This window comes from Lytechinus variegatus, chromosome 10 (genome assembly GCF_018143015.1).
Source record: "Lytechinus variegatus isolate NC3 chromosome 10, Lvar_3.0, whole genome shotgun sequence".
NCBI lineage: Eukaryota > Metazoa > Echinodermata > Echinoidea > Temnopleuroida > Toxopneustidae > Lytechinus > Lytechinus variegatus.
Genome location: NC_054749.1, coordinates 23,242,657 through 23,259,917, shown reverse-complemented (window position 1 = coordinate 23,259,917; position 17,261 = coordinate 23,242,657). Strand labels below are relative to the sequence as shown.

General features: G+C 35.7%; 1 protein-coding gene across 1 annotated transcript in view; it reads right to left on the bottom strand.

The window, feature by feature from the left end:
- Window positions 1-3,482: 3,482 nt before the first annotated feature.
- LOC121422539 (lipase maturation factor 1-like) overlaps window positions 3,483-17,261 on the bottom strand; it is a 29,173-nt gene continuing 15,394 nt past the window's right edge. Inside the window, exons 5-12 of the mRNA XM_041617678.1 lie at window positions 13,020-13,168; window positions 12,077-12,142; window positions 10,561-10,731; window positions 9,761-9,944; window positions 8,988-9,141; window positions 6,188-6,371; window positions 4,835-4,947; window positions 3,483-3,893 (exon numbers count right to left, since the gene is read on the bottom strand). Of these exons, the coding sequence (XP_041473612.1) occupies window positions 3,662-3,893; window positions 4,835-4,947; window positions 6,188-6,371; window positions 8,988-9,141; window positions 9,761-9,944; window positions 10,561-10,731; window positions 12,077-12,142; window positions 13,020-13,168 (1,253 nt within the window). The 3' untranslated portion in view covers window positions 3,483-3,661. The remainder of the gene's footprint in view (window positions 3,894-4,834; window positions 4,948-6,187; window positions 6,372-8,987; window positions 9,142-9,760; window positions 9,945-10,560; window positions 10,732-12,076; window positions 12,143-13,019; window positions 13,169-17,261) is intronic.

Below are 17,261 nucleotides of genomic sequence, written 5' to 3'. Positions count from 1 at the left end.
CTAAGTTATGCTGTCTTTTCAAAAACATAACCTTCGTTTAAGATTTGGTGTTGACGCCGCCGCCGTCAGAAAAGCAGCTCTTATAGTCTCACTCTGCTATGCAGGTTGGACAAAAATCAGAAAATGTTTCTATCAGCTATAGGCAGAAAGTTTAAATGAAGTTACCATATGTGATAAAGAAAATGTGCTGGTTGTGACAAAATGGTCATCATCAGGTTCAGAGTCCGAAGACATATCTGTCAATCAAAACCTTAATGCCAAACCCAGTCATAACCATCAAGCCATGAGTAGCAATGTATACTTTCAAAGTCTGGATGTACAGTATGCCAGTTTGTAACTACATGTATTTGATTTATATTATTTATGTTAAACATTTTAAAAATCTTGTTGTGCATTAATTTTGAATTGAGGAATATAGGTCTGTCAGATTGACAACCATCATGAATAAGCTCACTTGATATACTATTGGGACTATAACCATTTGATGCAAACTTTACTTGGTCTAATGTTCAATTGGTCTAATTGGGTGTTGCAAGAAACTTACACTCGATTGCAAGTCTATTAACGCTTCTCAAAATCAAGACTGATTGTTTGTTGCAAGAAATATAAATTCCCATTGAATGTAAATCGAATGGACTATAAATTTCTGTTTAATCAAATGACCTGTACTGGATTTAGGGACTTCATACCTGATATAGAAACTGTATTGTCTAGTGTTAAACTTGAAGAATATATAAACCGATCTGATTATATTATCATTTTACGTGAACAGAGTAACCTCATGGACTGATACGATGAATACAGTTCTTTGCCGGGAGGTGGAATACGTTAATCCGTTCAAGTATAAAGTAAGAACGAAAGAAAGAGGAAAGGCGTGGGAGGAGATCTCCAGCAATTTAAGAAAACATGGTTATGAGGTAACCAAAAGGGCGGTCAGAGACCGCTACAAAGTTCTTCGGGATTCAGTTGTGAGGAGAAACAGTGAAGAATTGAGACAAAGTGGCGTAGCTCCTACTCTGACTGATGGTGAGGAGGAAGTGACACAAATAATTGAAGATCTCATCGAGGTAGAAAAGGAAACCAATGAACAACAGACTGAGGAAGGGAAAAAAGAACTGGACGGTGTGGAAATGAGAAAAAGGGCTTGAGACCTTTACAGAAACAAGCAAAAGGTAAACTGATCATTCTGAAGGCTGTTTCATGAAAGACATAAAGCTCAGAGAAGTTGTCAGACTATGTCATTTGATAGTGCCTGGTGATGCTCATCCCATCAGAACTGCTGAACTCTTGGAGCCGACATCTCTAATATAAGAAACCCCAATTATTTTTTAATTTTTCATAACTACAATTCGTTGTTAGTGAGATACTAGAATAGAAAAAACACTAAGCAGTGCACTTTGATTGTCACCGTTAAAGGTCAAGTCCACCCCAGAAAAATGTTGATTTGAATCGAAATCAGATGTAAAATAATGTAGTGGATTGAAAAAAGGTGTTCCTAGGGTACTCTAAAACATGTTCCTAGGGTGCTAGCAATAATATAAAAGAATTTTCAAAAAAAAAGAAAGTTTATGGCAAGGTGAACCAGGTTCTGTCACCTGTCCAAAGGAAGGCAGACAAGAAAGAGCAAAAAGAATTCAATTACTATAAAGAAATTAATTACTGGGTTGAATATACTCCATCTTTAGACACCTGATGTTCTGATTACCGAAACAAATCCCATTCCAATCGAGAATACATAATATAAGTTAATGTTAGACTTTAAAATAGTAAAGTGATGTGAGCTACTATTGTTTTAAAATAATTAGTAAATATTTCGATGTGAACAATAGGTTAAGTTGAGAGGGTCATCTTAGCCCAGGGTAGTTAGTGTGGTGCGGAAAAGGGTGTGGTACAGGCGAAATCCTGTGTTTCCATTGGAGTGTACTCATGTAAATTAGGAGAAAAGGGCCGGCCAATTTGCACTCGGACAGTTTTCCAGCTGTTTAAAACCTGTTGCATCTTCGGGAAGAGGAAGAAATAGGAGGAGAAATAACAGGCAGAAGTAACAGGCAGAAATACAGGACAGAGAAATAAGAGACAAGAATTCTACCTCATTCCCCTCCAGCAAGAATCTAGCATTTATCATCAGAATTCATTTTCAACCATAATTGTCAGAATTGTCTTCAGAACCTATTTGTCTTCAGAACTATATGTCTTCAGAATTAATCGTCTTCAGAACTAATTGTCTTCAGAATTAATCTTTCTTCAGAATCTAATCCCATCGTACCTCACCTGCTGAATACATATCATCTCTTTTTCTACTTCGTTTTCGACGATATACAACAACTTCTAGAAATAGGATGAGGTTGCGGATAATACTAGAGGAGAACTCGGAGAGCGTTGTATGCTAATTTACAATTAGGAGGAAAGACAGCGAGTGTGGCAGAGAGCTAGGACACGACTGCGGAAAACAGCTGCATGGGAGGACTGAACATTCTTATAGACTGAACTGCTACAAGGCCTTGCCCATCTTCCGAAACTACAGGTTTCTTCTTTCTAAAACTATTTAACACCCTTTCACTTTTAATGTTAATTAATTGATTATTGTTAAAGAGAAGCAATTGGAATTATTTGTATTCCCCTGGCAACTTCAAATTAATATTTAAAATTAAAGAACCAAGAATAATCTATATATATAAACTTCATTGTCTTTGTATTTATTTAATGGTGTGGTCTTTGTTTACACTAGCCGACCCCCCTCCTCGACGACGGTAGACTGGAGAGTTAGCAGACCATATCAGAAAAAGAACCCTGCCTCAGTGGTGAGACCGTCGGCGGGAAGAGGGGCCTGGTTAGAATAAGAAAGTTATGACATTTTTAAGTTTCGCTTATTTTTCACAAAACAGTTAAATGCACAACTCAGCGATATGAAAATGAGAGAGTCGATGATGTCCATCACTCACTATTTCTTTTGTTTTTTATTGTTTGAATAATACAACATTTCAATTTTACAAATTTGGCAATAAGTACCAACTTAACTTAACCATGAACTGTTAAAATAATGGTAAATTTCCACACGTTCAGGGAGAAATAAAACTTTGTTTCACTCGACAAGGAATAGAAAAATATAATATTTCATATTTTATATAATAAAATACAAAAGAAATAGTGAGTGGATGACGTCATCAGTCTGCCAATTTGCATACCGCACAGGATGTGCATGTAACTGTTTTGTGAAATTAAGCGAAACTTTAAAATGTCATAACTTTCTTATTTTTCATCCGATTTTGATGAAATTTTCAGTGTTTTGCTTGTTGGATTTTTCTCCTTTTTTTCAAATCAACTTTTTATTGGGGTGGACTTGTCCTTCAAAGGTCAAGTCCACCACAGAAAAAAAATTCATTTGAATAAACAGAGAAAAATCAAACTAGCATAACGCTGAAAATTTCATCAAAATCGGATGTAAAATAAGAAAGTAATGAAATTTGTAAGTTTTGCTTATTTTTCACAAAACAGTGATATACACAACTTGGTGACATGCATTATTGAAAACAAAAAAAAAACACCCAAGATATATGAAAGAAAGTAGTATTTCAAAGAACAAAAAAAATAAACAAGTGATAAGCAATCGCTGCATGTCAGTACAGCAGATCAACCAAAATCAGACAGAGAATCTACAACATTACGTGGAATCTTTCTTATTCCTGGCCTTGGATCTCCTTTCTTCTCTTATTTTCCTCTTGATGTGTTTTGGTAAATCCCAGCTCTGCTGGACGAAGTAGTTCTCTAGTGATTCCAAGGAGACCGGTGGCATGTATGGTCCTATCCTCTTCCTATTCCACCACTTGCCATCCAGGGCTTCCTTGCTTCCTATTCTGGTGTATTCATAACGGTAATGCTCCACTCGGATGTATCTACGAATTAAAAAAAAGGGGGTACAACTTGTAAGATTGACATATAGGGCTTGTATTAATTTCACAAAAGCCAAATTATATAAAACAAATAATAACCTCCACATCACATACTCTTTAAAGTACCTAAAAACCTCACTTTGCAGTCCTTAATGTATTTACTGTTATCAAGGTATTGACCAATGACCATACATATTGACAAACAGTAATGAAATAAAAACGTGCTACACCTGGATTGAGTGCATCACAATATCCAATTGTGAAAAGAATCTATTCCATTCGACAAAGGAATCTGTTTATGAATCAGCATTAACAACCAACAACCCGTACAACAGTGGAGTCACTCCACCAAGAGTATGAATACCCTCTAGAATGAAATAAGGGCCAAATTTCAAATCATTTTCAGATTTTTCTTGGGGCTGAGATATATATATTTTTTTAAATAGATTTCTTCAATGTTTAACTATTTAACATGTTCAGTGAATTATGTATTTGAGCTGTATGCAGTCAGGTGCTGGTTGGTATTTGATTTCAACGTGTATCAATTATGGCCAGCAAACTATCACTGATAACATTATATATGTCAAGTCTGAAGAGTAATCATGTACGTTCATTACGAGTTGCAACTCCATGAGAGCAGAAGAGGAGATGAAAGTAAGGCTTTCATTGGTGATTGTCCATGAAAAGCCAATATTTGGGTACCAACTTACAAAGTTTTGAATTGGTTTAAAGCAATATACAGCAGCACTTTCAACAGATGGTGATTAACTTTTCATATTGAACAATATTTTGGTCATAATGTGTTACCGAGATATATATAAACATGATTATAAACCATTATCGAACAATCAATATTTTTTCAATAATGCATAATTTTGATATCAGAGTATCGCCCACACTAATGCAGTCCTCATCAGATTTATCCAGTCAGTATCCTTACTTACCTTGGAGGTAGTTTGTCTTGGAATGGATTATATGCAATGAGATCTGTGGTCTGGTTATCGTTCATTAACAGCTTCCCAGCTAGGTGGATGAACCATGTATTGGATTGATAATTCTGAATAATGAGAAAAATAAACATAAATAGAAAAGTAATGATAAAAACATACCAGGTACATGAAATTGATTTTATCGTAATGTAAAATGATCACATTAATACATGAAATTCAAATGCAAAAAAAAAATAGAATGGAAAAGAAATGGAAGGAAACTATTAAAGCCATGTTTCAGTACTAATTGAATGTAACATTTAATATATTCATTCAAGAAGAGATAAATCCTCTGGAACCTACGTTTCAGATAGAGGCATCAAAAACATATCTGTGGCAAATGTGTATTGATGAAAGTCAAAATTATTATAAGTATATAAATTATTCCAAAGGCACACAAAACTTAAAACTCAACATTACAATAAAAGTCATATTTTGTTACTGCTTTGAGGAATGAAGAACATTGCAGCCTCAGAAAAATATGGTCTTTTTTTGGTGGAAACATGGAAGTTTAAGGGGAATAAAATCTTTGAAACAAGTAGGCTTATGTCGAAACAGAAAAATCAAAGAATAAGAACAAAGAAAGTTTGAGAAAAATCGGACAAATAATGAGAAAGTTATGAGCATTTAAATATTGCAATCACGAATGCTATGGAAATCCTCCCATTGGCAATGCGACAAGGATGTGTGATGTCACATATGAACAACATTCCCTTTGATAGACTATAAAATATACCCAAAATGTCTCTTTTTGCTTTTTTTATGGTGATACAAACTCTTTATCCATGATGTATTATTTAAACATCTGTATTACTTGCCCTCCTACAGAAAGAACACATAATCTACTGATAGATGTGATTAAAGAGGCAGTATAACTGAATTATATACTAAAGTAATAGGGAGAGTTGTTCACAAGAGACATCACACATCTTTATCGCATTGCCAATATGAGGATCTCCATAGCATTAATGATAACAATATTCAAAAGCTCATAACTTTCTCATTATTTCTCGATTTTTCTCAAACTTTTGTTGATCTGTTTCTTTGATTTTTCTGTTTTCACACAAGCTATCTTGTTCCAAAGGTTTCATTCTCCTTTAAGTGGTATGTGATACCAGACTCAAGACGTGCAAGTCAGGGATGCAGGTATATCATTTACATTATATATCAAATTAATGAAATTGATTTGGGCAATAAAAATGACTAACAAGTGAACGTTTGGGGGTATTTCAATTCATGTATAAATGTATATTTAATAATTTCAAAACGGCTCAAATACATGAAAAATGATATTACAACATGCAATACCTGAAAGGCAGCAAACCAGAGCAACCAATCCAACCTGTAGTGGTATGGAGATATAAGGCATGGACGACGTCTCACATCCCCTGGTTTGCACTTGAACTCGTACTCCAGCCACTCGGCAGCAAGGTTATTAGGATTGGGGTCCATAGTACCTTGGAATATCACTTCTGTTCTTTCTTTCGTGATACTGAAGAGTCAAGGAAAGGGAGAGTTTATGAACAGAAGTTAGTGCGATCTAAATCATGATTCAATATTGATTGTGTGTATTCAGACTAAAGCCACTCTGCAGAAAGGTTTGTAGGATTAGGGTCAATTGTACCTTGAAATATTACTTCAGTTCTTCCCTTTGTCAAGAATGAGAGAGTTTACACATAGAAATCAGTGTGGATATCACAATATTTCTTAATCTGTATCACACTATAATTACTACCTGCCCTTAAGGCAGGGCTCCACACTAACCCATTTTTTCTACTGGTCCAACCTATTCATGTCGGACCAGTAGATACCCAGTTTTTCAAATTTTTACTGGTCCGAACCTAAAATCTACTGGTCCCAAAAAATAAAGAAAACATTAAGAAAAAGTGCAAGTTTATTTTTCTAGCCTTTCGTTACCCCCCCCCAAAAAAAAAAATGAAGGAAAATGAAGGACAAAAAGAAAGCAAGACAGAAACGAAGGAAGGAAAAGAAAGAATGAAAGAAAGGAAGGAAGAAAAAAAAGGTAAAGAAAGGATAGATGTGAAGGAAGAAAAAAAAGTAAGAACTAAAGAAGGAAAGGAAGGAATAAAGAAGGAACAAATATAAGAAAGAAAGAAAGAAAGAAAGAAAAGAAAAAAGAAATTAAGGAAGGAAATGAAGCAAGCAATACAGAAAGAAAGAACAAATCCAGAAAGTAGTAAAGGAAAGAAAGAAGAAGCAATAAAAAAGAAAGGGTAAAAGGAGAGATGGAAAGACGGACAAAAGAAAGAAAGGAAGGATTGAAAGAAGGAAGGAATTAAGGAAGAAATGAAGGAAAGGTAAAATGATAGATAGAAGGAATGAAATAAAGGAAGGAAGGGAAGAAGCAAGAAATTATAAAAAAAAGAAAAGGTAAAGAATAGATGAAAGGAAGAAAAAAAAGAAAGACCGAGAGACAAAGAAAGGAAGGAATGAAAAAATAAAGGAGAGAAAGGAAGCAAGCAGTCAAAAAAAAAGAAAGGAAAGGTAAAATGATATAATTAATAAAGGGGAAAAGGAAAGAACAAGACAGATAGAAGAAAGGAACGAATGTAAGAAAGAAAGGGCTGAGAAAAGAAATAAAAAAGAAAGGGTAAATAAATGATGGATGGAAGAAACAAACAAAGAAAGTAACAAAGAATGAAGAAAGGGGTAAAAAGAAGGAAAGAAAGGAAGAAGAGAAGAGATGAATATAGGATGGATGGACTCAAAAACTAAAGAAAGAAAATATCAGAAAGAAAGAGAGAGAAAAAGGAAATATAGAGAAAATATTTTATAAAAGGATAGAAAGAAAAAATGAATTAAAGAAAACAAGGGAAATTAAAAAAGAAAGACAGTAACAAAAAAAATCGAGGGAAGAAACAAAGAAAGATTTATAAGAAGGAAAGAAAGATAGGAAGAAAGCTAAAACTATTATAAATAATTTATCAGTTTCTTTTCTCATTTAAAATAGCTACGAAAGAAAGTCAGATACCATTAGTGTATCAACACACACATAAATGCATATGTGGGGCTATTATGTATTCAGACGATATCACCCGAAACCCGATCTGTTTGAACCAAAACAGAAGTGAAAATTTCTCCTTTTACTGCTTACAAATGACAGAGTTGCTCCAATTTTTAGGAAATATGGACATTATAAGAGCCTTTCATGAGTATGAACCTTGGATTTTGACAGTTATGTGAGAGATTTCTGCCAGAGTTTAGCCAGGCTTCGTTCGTGCGGCCAATGGAGAATTTACCATGTGGTTTGTGTGGCAGACTACATGTACACTGTATGCATGCTGTATAGCACTCTAGTAACACTTACGTGTGATTCATTCTGTGTGTATTCTGTGTGTGAATGGCAGAATTTCACGGGGGGAAATGGTTTGCTGTGAATTTGACCATTTCTGGAAAAGTTATTGGCCCAACAATGGTTTTTATTACTGGTCATGTCGGACCCTTAAATCTTGCTATTTTTGGAAAAATTACTGGCCCGACAATGATATTTTTTACTGGTCATGTCGGACCAGTAAATCTTCCAATTTCTGAAAATCTACTGGCCCGACAGCGATTTTTACCGGTCTGGGACCGTCGGACCGCCGCTAGTGTCGAGCCCTGCTTAAGGTAATTGAGCATTTCTGTAATGCCTGAAATTTGCGCAAGAACACGTCATCATTAAAGTTTTATGAAATACCCCTAGGTATTCCTGGAAGTAGAAATCTGACAATATGTTTCAATCAGTTATTCCTGCACACAATCTCACAATGTATGCACATCCTCCACTCCCTGGGGAGTATTCCAGTTTGTTGCCATTTAGGCGCACAAATAATGAACAAGCTACAATGAATTTCACATCCTGCCAAGAATCCATTCTGCACCTGGGTGGAGAGTGGCAAAGTGTGGATAACTGCCTTGCCAAATGACGCTAGGCTACGGAGGGATTCAAGCACATGACCCTCTGATTACAAGCTAAGGGTCAGAACCACTACACCATGGCTATTCCATGAAAATTTCATGATCTGAATCACATTACAATGCATAATAGAATTTTGAAAAAAATAAACTAATCAGCTGGTACTAATTGGATGGAGAACTGTTTTATTACCTTCCAAATGCTCCATATGTGTTGACTATACGAAGCGAGTCAAAAGAGGTATTCATAGCTTGACGAGATGAGAAGAGATTTTTCACTACAGGGATACTCAGATAGGCAAGTAGAAGAGCCAGAGAAATATGAGAAACCTTTCTGATGTAATCACCTGTAAAATTCAAATCAAAACAGTCAATACTTATTCTCTGATACAGGATAAATCTCAATCAGGGTAAAGAGAAAATCCAGAATATATGAGAAACTTCCCAGATGTAATAACCTGCAAACAAAAATCCCCAATATGATCATTCTTTTTATGTCATGATTCATATGAATGAAGCTTTCATGAAAAGGAATAATCTTTGAAGCTTTCATTTTTTGTGTAGAGTATTATCCACTTTGATCTCATAAAATTCACAAATATGTTATGCATTAGCATTACCAAGCCAGTATCATAATTCAAATATATTGAGACAACCATGCAAGTGCTTGCTTATTAAGGATTTGGTATTCAGATGACAACTTTCACATTGTCACACCTGTAGTAAATTAACACTCCAGGGGAGCGTTTCATCAACATTTTTGTCCGACATTCAGATCTGACATCTTTCCTTGAATCTGATTGGCTGACAGGTACTGTTACTATGGTAATTGTCGGATAAAACAGAACTTGTCGGACTAAGTCCCTTCATGAAACGCTCCCCAGAACAATGTCTATGACATTGAAAATGTAATTTTGGAATAGAATACATGAATAGCATTAACACACAATGTTTGACATTTCTTACCAACATTTGATTTTGGTCCAATGCCTTGCGCCTCATCTGAATGTATCTTGGTGACGATCTCCTTACTATTACCTAGCCAAGATGGGAAGAGCCATGTCAGACTCTGATCATCAAAACAACTGATTGCTGGGAGGATCGTCAACCAATTCAAAAAGCTCAGGTTTCCACTGATGATCAATGTGACCTGTAAGATACAAGGTCCAGACATGATGTATGATCAAATTGGAGTTCTGCTCTATATGATTACAAGGAAAGTGATTAATCACATAGTTTGTACAAACTCACCCATTCTGCCATCTCCTGTTTCTCCTTGTATATCCCTCCAGTTTACGTCCATCACTTTCTCACCTTTGCTTTTATTTAACCAGCCCCATTCCTCTTTCTCTCTCTCTCTGTTTCTGTGAACTATGCCTCTACCTCTCTATCTTGCTTTCCAATTTATCCCTCTCTTTCCCATCCACTGCCCAACTGCATCCCCCCTTCCCTCTCACTTCTGTCATATCTTTTCCCTTCTCACTATATTTCCATGCATTCTATACTTCAATCTTTAATCGATCTCCATTTATCTCCAAAAAAGAAAGCACAAACTAAGAAAAAGGTCACATAAAAATACTATTGGAATTAAGTTGAAATTAAAGTCCCCTCCCTCCAAGAGTATACCATGAACACAAATCATAGTAATTGATGGTACCAATGATTTTCACCATTGATTATACATTGTAGTCAATTCAATCAATTGTAGAAACTATTCTACAATCATTGCCAACCCTTGTGTTACTGGCCACCATGAAATGACTAACCTGGAAGAGAACTTGTAATATTCCACCTGTTAGACGAAGAGGTCTCCACGGAATGAGGAGGAACGCCGGTGCAACAAGCTCAATGAAGTGATTGGAAAGCGTCTCAAACTTGTGGAACCATTCCGGACTCTGATGCATGTAATAGCTCATGGGGTTTGGCACAGGCTGTGTCTGAAATTAGTTGACAAAATTTACATGGAAATCAGGTGACTTTTCAAGTGAATATGAACCTTTATTGGAATTGAATTGGATTTAAAAATATGCAAATGTTGAAAATGAGGGGTATGTATGAATGAAGTCATCAACATGTTTTCATTCAATTTCAACTGTATATGTGGATTTTATTTGGTGAAAAGATATTTAATTTACCTGTTCATAAAGAACTACAATACTTTCAATCATAATTCCACACATTGCTTCTGGCTATGGTAGGCAAACTTCCAGGAAAGCTTGAAGGGTGCAACCTCTATTATATTAAAAGATTTTACTGGTATAAAAATATCACTTTAGAATGTAGCTAGCTCAGAATGTGTGCTCTCAGAGCACCTGCATACACCATAGAAAAATAGCTATTAGCACCCAAACAGCATAAGTCAAAGATCAGAGCTAAACATCAGGGGTGTGGGTGGTCACAAATAAAAAGATCTGAAAAAAGCTGAAGAGTATTGAAAAGTCTGAAATATAAAGAGCTCCCATACTTCTTGTACAGAGGAAAACCAAAACCCCAAAAAGCTGAAATTAAGCTGAAAGTCAAAACAAACAAAATCTCAAATCAGATGAAAATCTGAACACTCACACCCCTGTAAACATCCTGAATATCCACAGGAAAAAGAAATCATGGTTACAATAATGTAAGGTTGAGAAAATTATATGTTTGGAGTTGAAAATAAAGTTCTAAGTCGGCAAACTCAATTATCAAACTGAAGGGGAAATAGTGAAACTAAGATGCAAATAAATAGAACTGTAACCGAAGAAGTCTGGTAGTGCACTGTTTAATATCTGGGCTGCTTGGCCTCAGCTAAAATCAAATCATTCTATAATTTACATAAATATTTAAATTAGAAATAACAACCAATCAAACTAAAGAAAATGGAAGGATCGAACTAAAATGTAAGAACCCAATTCATAAGATAAACCAATAAGGAATGAGATGAGATGACAAAGATGTCTGGTGATTATGTAATAATGGAAGTAGAACTAAGGAGTCAGGTGAGGGATGGAATGAGTGAAACACCTGAAGAGAGAATAGAGAAGGAATGAAGATGACAAAAGAGAATTGGAGGAAAGGCATTCAGAGAAGAATGAATGAATGACAACTGAATATCATTAAACTCAAATAACCTAAGTTCAGACTGCAAGGGCAGTGCTGAAAAGAAATGCAAATGAACATAAGTCTAGACAGAACAGAAATGTAAAACACCTGAAGAAAACACAAGTCAAAGGAAATAAACAAAATAGCAAAATGACAAAATAACCATCCTACAATAATAATAATAATAAATGAAATAATGATTACCTCATAGTGATAGTTCATACACGTCAGATCACGCCAGCATTGATCACCTCGAATTTTAATGAGTCCCTGTGACAAAAGAAAAAGAAACATGAATGATAAACTTTTATTTGCTAAATTTCTGAAATTACTACAGTAAGGACATTTCAGAGTATGATTCGTCACCATCATCATCATAATAATAGTTGGAATTATCTCGCGCTTTTTGCCTGGTGATACAAAATAGTATAGTTATCAATATGACTTATTAATTCATAAATCATGGAGTATCATGTTTGAAAGAAAAAAAAACTTTCAAGATTCCCCCACAGCAGCAAACACTGACTCAAACAGAAGAGGATCAATTAAATAAATTACTAATTTTTCAAATAATCTAATCCATTTTTAAAAATAATAATCAGGTAATCAAATAACCATTTGATATGCTTTTCATTATTTCTATTTTATCTCCAATAGCCAATTCTATATTTGTACCCATGGTACATAAACTCCAATATACATCTGATTATAGTAATAGATCAAATGGTCATTCGATAAAATACAAGGAGAAAACTGAGTAGACAAAGGGGGAAATAACATAAGGCAAAATTACATTTTTAGCCAAATTGGTAACAAACCATGTGATAAACAAACAATACATTGACATTTTCACAAAGCCTCCCAGGGGCAAACTCTAAGATTCAAGCAAGTTTAACTCAAAATTTTTTCTATCCGCTGAATCTCTCTTGGGACAGTTTACACGAACCGTGATCACTTGTTTAAAGCGAAGTTTGTCAGTAGTTTTTCTGATCTTCATCTGCTCAATATTCATACATATTTTCCTGAAATATCATAGGGCAGATATCATTTATTTATGATTTTATTATAATTCTGTGTATAAAATTTTTGTTTGATTTTCTGTGAACATTTTATTTTTGGTTGTTACCAGTACCAGGGTTTGACTTACAGCTCCTATCATGATCCTGAAGATCAGCCATTTGTATCCCCAGAGAGTAACCCAAGGAGTAGGGGTATGACGAGGGAAGCGAGTCAAGGTAAGAAGAGGACACATGAATACAGCCAAGAATCCTGTCTCAAGAAGCTGAGACTCCCATCCTGTTCAAAAACAAGAAGGGATTGAAGAGGTTGTGGGCACAAATCACTAGTACCAAGAATGAATAATTTTTTTGTGTGTGACATTAGAATAAGATAATAATAATCATAAAGTGACTTATAAATTGCCAAATCCACTCTGTAGAGTGCTCAAGGCGCATAAAGAGCTAAGAGTTAAATAAAAAAGTTTTTCAAAGATTTTTGAAAGTCTCGACAGAGGTACATTTTTCTTCAGGAAGGCTATTCCACAAAGTGGGGCATGCAAAAGCAAATGATCTTTCCCCCAAGTTTATTTGTAAACTACATTAGGTACCTTTTCAAAAGTCTGAGTCAGATCAGGGGAGCGTTTCATTAAAGGATATTATCTGACAAGTCATGTTTTATCCGACAATTACCATAGTAACAGCACCTCTCGGCCAATCAGAATCAGGGAAAGTTGTCAGATCTGACTTGTCGGAAAAAAATGTAGATGAAACGCTCCCCAGGAATCGGGTGTCTGGAAAACGAAGACCGAAGACCGGGGACACGTATCACACTCGTGTGAAAGCGTATGTAGTTCACGCACGAAGCGTGTACAAAGCAGTGCAAAGTGTGTACAAAACACGTGCGCGGGTTAGAATGGACTTTGGACCTTGCCCCCTACACATGTTCTCCCATTGACATAACGCATGTCCCCGGTCTTCGATCTTCGTTTTCCAGACCTGTTGTTGGGTGTCTGGAAAAAGAAGACAGAAGACCGGGGCCATCGCATCCGTCTAGCTAAAATAAACCATTATTATATTCAGATCAAATTCAGGAATATTCTGATATTGGATATGTAATGAATTATGATTGGTTGATAAGTTAATGATTAATTGTATGGATATCGTAATGTGAATGATAATTGATTGAGCAATATATCGCGCTCAGCTCAGCTGGCATTAAAATTTTATACCATTGACATAACGCATGTCCCCGGTCTTCGATCTTCGTTTTCCAGACCTGTTGTTGGGTGTCTGGAAAACGAAGACAGAAGACCGGGGCCATCGCATCCGTCTAGCTAAAATAAACCATTATTATATTCAGATCAAATTCAGGAATATTCTGATATTGGATATGTAATGAATTATGATTGGTTAATGATTAATTGTATGGATATCGTAATGTGAATGATAATTGATTCAGCAATATATCGCGCTCAGCTCAGCTGGCATTAAAATTTTATACCATTGACATAACGCATGTCCCCGGTCTTCGATCTTCGTTTTCCAGACCTGTTGTTGGGTGTCTGGAAAACGAAGACAGAAGACCGGGGCCATCGCATCCGTCTAGCTAAAATAAACCATTATTATATTCAGATCAAATTCAGGAATATTCTGATATTGGATATGTAATAAATTATGATTGGTTAATGATTAATTGTATGGATATCGTAATGTGAATGATAATTGATTGAGCAATATATCGCGCTCAGCTCAGCTGGCATTAAAATATTATACCATTGACATAACGCATGTCCCCGGTCTTCGATCTTCGTTTTCCAGACCTGTTGTTGGGTGTCTGGAAAACGAAGACAGAAGACCGGGGCCATCGCATCCGTCTAGCTAAAATAAACCATTATTATATTCAGATCAAATTCAGGAATATTCTGATATTGGATATGTAATGAATTATGATTGGTTGATAAGTTAATGATTGATTGTATGGATATCGTAATGTGAATGATAATTGATTGAGCAATATATCGCGCTCAGCTCAGCTGGCATTAAAATTTTTATACCATTGACATAACGCATGTCCCCGGTCTTCGATCTTCGTTTTCCAGACCTGTTGTTGGGTGTCTGGAAAACGAAGACAGAAGACCGGGGCCATCGCATCCGTCTAGCTAAAATAAACCATTATTATATTCAGATCAAATTCAGGAATATTCTGATATTGGATATGTAATCAGTTATAATTGGCTGATAAGTTAATGATTAATTGTATGGATATCGTGATCATGGTGATGTGAATGATAATTGATTGAGCAATATATCGCGCTCAGCTGGCATTTGCAATTTTACTACCATTGACATAACACATGTCCCCGGTCTTCGATCTTCGTTTTCCAGACCTGTTGTTGGGTGTCTGGAAAACGAAGACAGAAGACCGGGGATCGCGTATAATTTTGTCTAGCTAAGATAGGCCTATAATATTCAGCACCAGTTCAAGAATATTTTGATCTTGGATACGTCATCTGCTATGATTGGCTGCGGATAAGTTATGGTTATTTGTGTGAATGGTTCTAGGAAAATTACCCCCCGGACAATTACCCCCGGACAACTACCCCGCGGACAATTACCCCCGAGGACAATTACCCCCGGACAATTACCCCCCGGACAACTACCCCCCGGACAACTACCCCCTGGACAATCACCCTCGGACAATTCCCCCCGGACAACTACCCCCCGAACAACTACCCCCGGACAATAAGCCCCCCGAGGACACTTACCCCCCTGACAATTATCCTCGAGGACAATTAGCCCCCGGACAAAAACCATCGAGGACAATTATCCCCCGGACAATTTCCCCCCATAAAGTCATCCCTTCTCTCCAGCATCAATGTTAGAAGCGGGACCCTTTTTAAGTTTTGGTCGGTGGCACAGGTTTTTCGAACTATTTTCTAGATTATCTTACCTTGATAATTTTTATTTCTCTTTGATATTGCTCTTTTCCCTTTTCTCTCACTTTCTTCTTTTTTCCGTTTTTTTTTGGTTTAGCGGCGCCTTCTGCATCATGAAAAATGGGGGGGGGGGGTCTTGCACCCGAAATCTCCCGTTTGGCTATGCATATATTCATCAGAAAATGTGTAAACTGGCCCTCATACTAAGTTTTCATAGATCAATTGAACACGATTAGTCATAATATTCACAAATGCTGAATATCTCCGATTCCAACTGATCTGATTTTTTTAATATTCATTTTGGGTTCAATTTCAGGAAAGAAATCAGGCAAATAGATAAAACGTAAAAAGACACCTTTATAGGTAAAAATATATTGAAAGTCGATAACGCATCTATCAACACTAACACTGTCAAGTAGGACTTATAATCCTGTTATTTTAAAACAATTCAACTAATAAGAAGCTAAAAATTATGAAACGATTGGTGCACATTCCAGCAAGCTCAAAAACTTTATGCAAAGATAATACAAACAAGAACACCTTGTAATTTTACCATTTAGGCCCTAAATGGTAAAATTACAAGGTGTTTTTTGTGTTTTACTCTTGGATGAAAGCAACATTAAAGAAGGAAATTAAGCACCAAAATTACTAAATTGTAAACAATTGTAAAGAATATGACATAATCAAAAACAGTGTTTTTTCTAAACAAATTGGCAATCATGATAGTAAACAATTCGTTTAAGATGCATTTTAAGGACGGTACGTAAGAATTTATAAAGAAGTAGACCTATGCAAATCAAATAATGCGACTGAGCAGCGTGAGCTGAAAATATTAATATTTAGACCTAAAAAGGACATTTTACATAGCACTTTCAAGAAAAAATCAATTTGTAAATTGAAAAAATAATGAAAGCTCGATATCCGAGATAAAATATGTTTTGTATATTAACTTCAAATCTTGATATTTTAAGCTCCATATATGTGAGCGCGAAGCGCAAGCTGAAAATTTTTAGAATTGCGTGTATATATTTTAACCTGAAAATTGACTATTCTGGGCAATGTTTGTGAACCTGAACAAGATGCGTATGTAACTAGATAATTACTGCAAGCGCAAAGCGCGAGCAGAAATTGTTATTAACTGTCCTAGCATTATCGAAAAGGGACCTGTTAAGGACTGTTTATAGGTACCCACGAAGACGGTATATATTTCAATAAAGCATTTTTTTTTAACATTCCGACCTAAAAGAATGGTAATTACTTTTTGTATCAATAAAAGGGATAGGTATGTAACGAAACAATGGATGCGAGCGCGAAGCGCGAGAGGAAAAAAAAGAGATTTCAGACCTAAAAGCGGGACACTATTCATATTTTGTAAATCATAAATAAGATATAGTTAATTGGGTATCATTACTAATGCGATCGTGAGGCGCGAGCAGACAATTATTGATATTATGA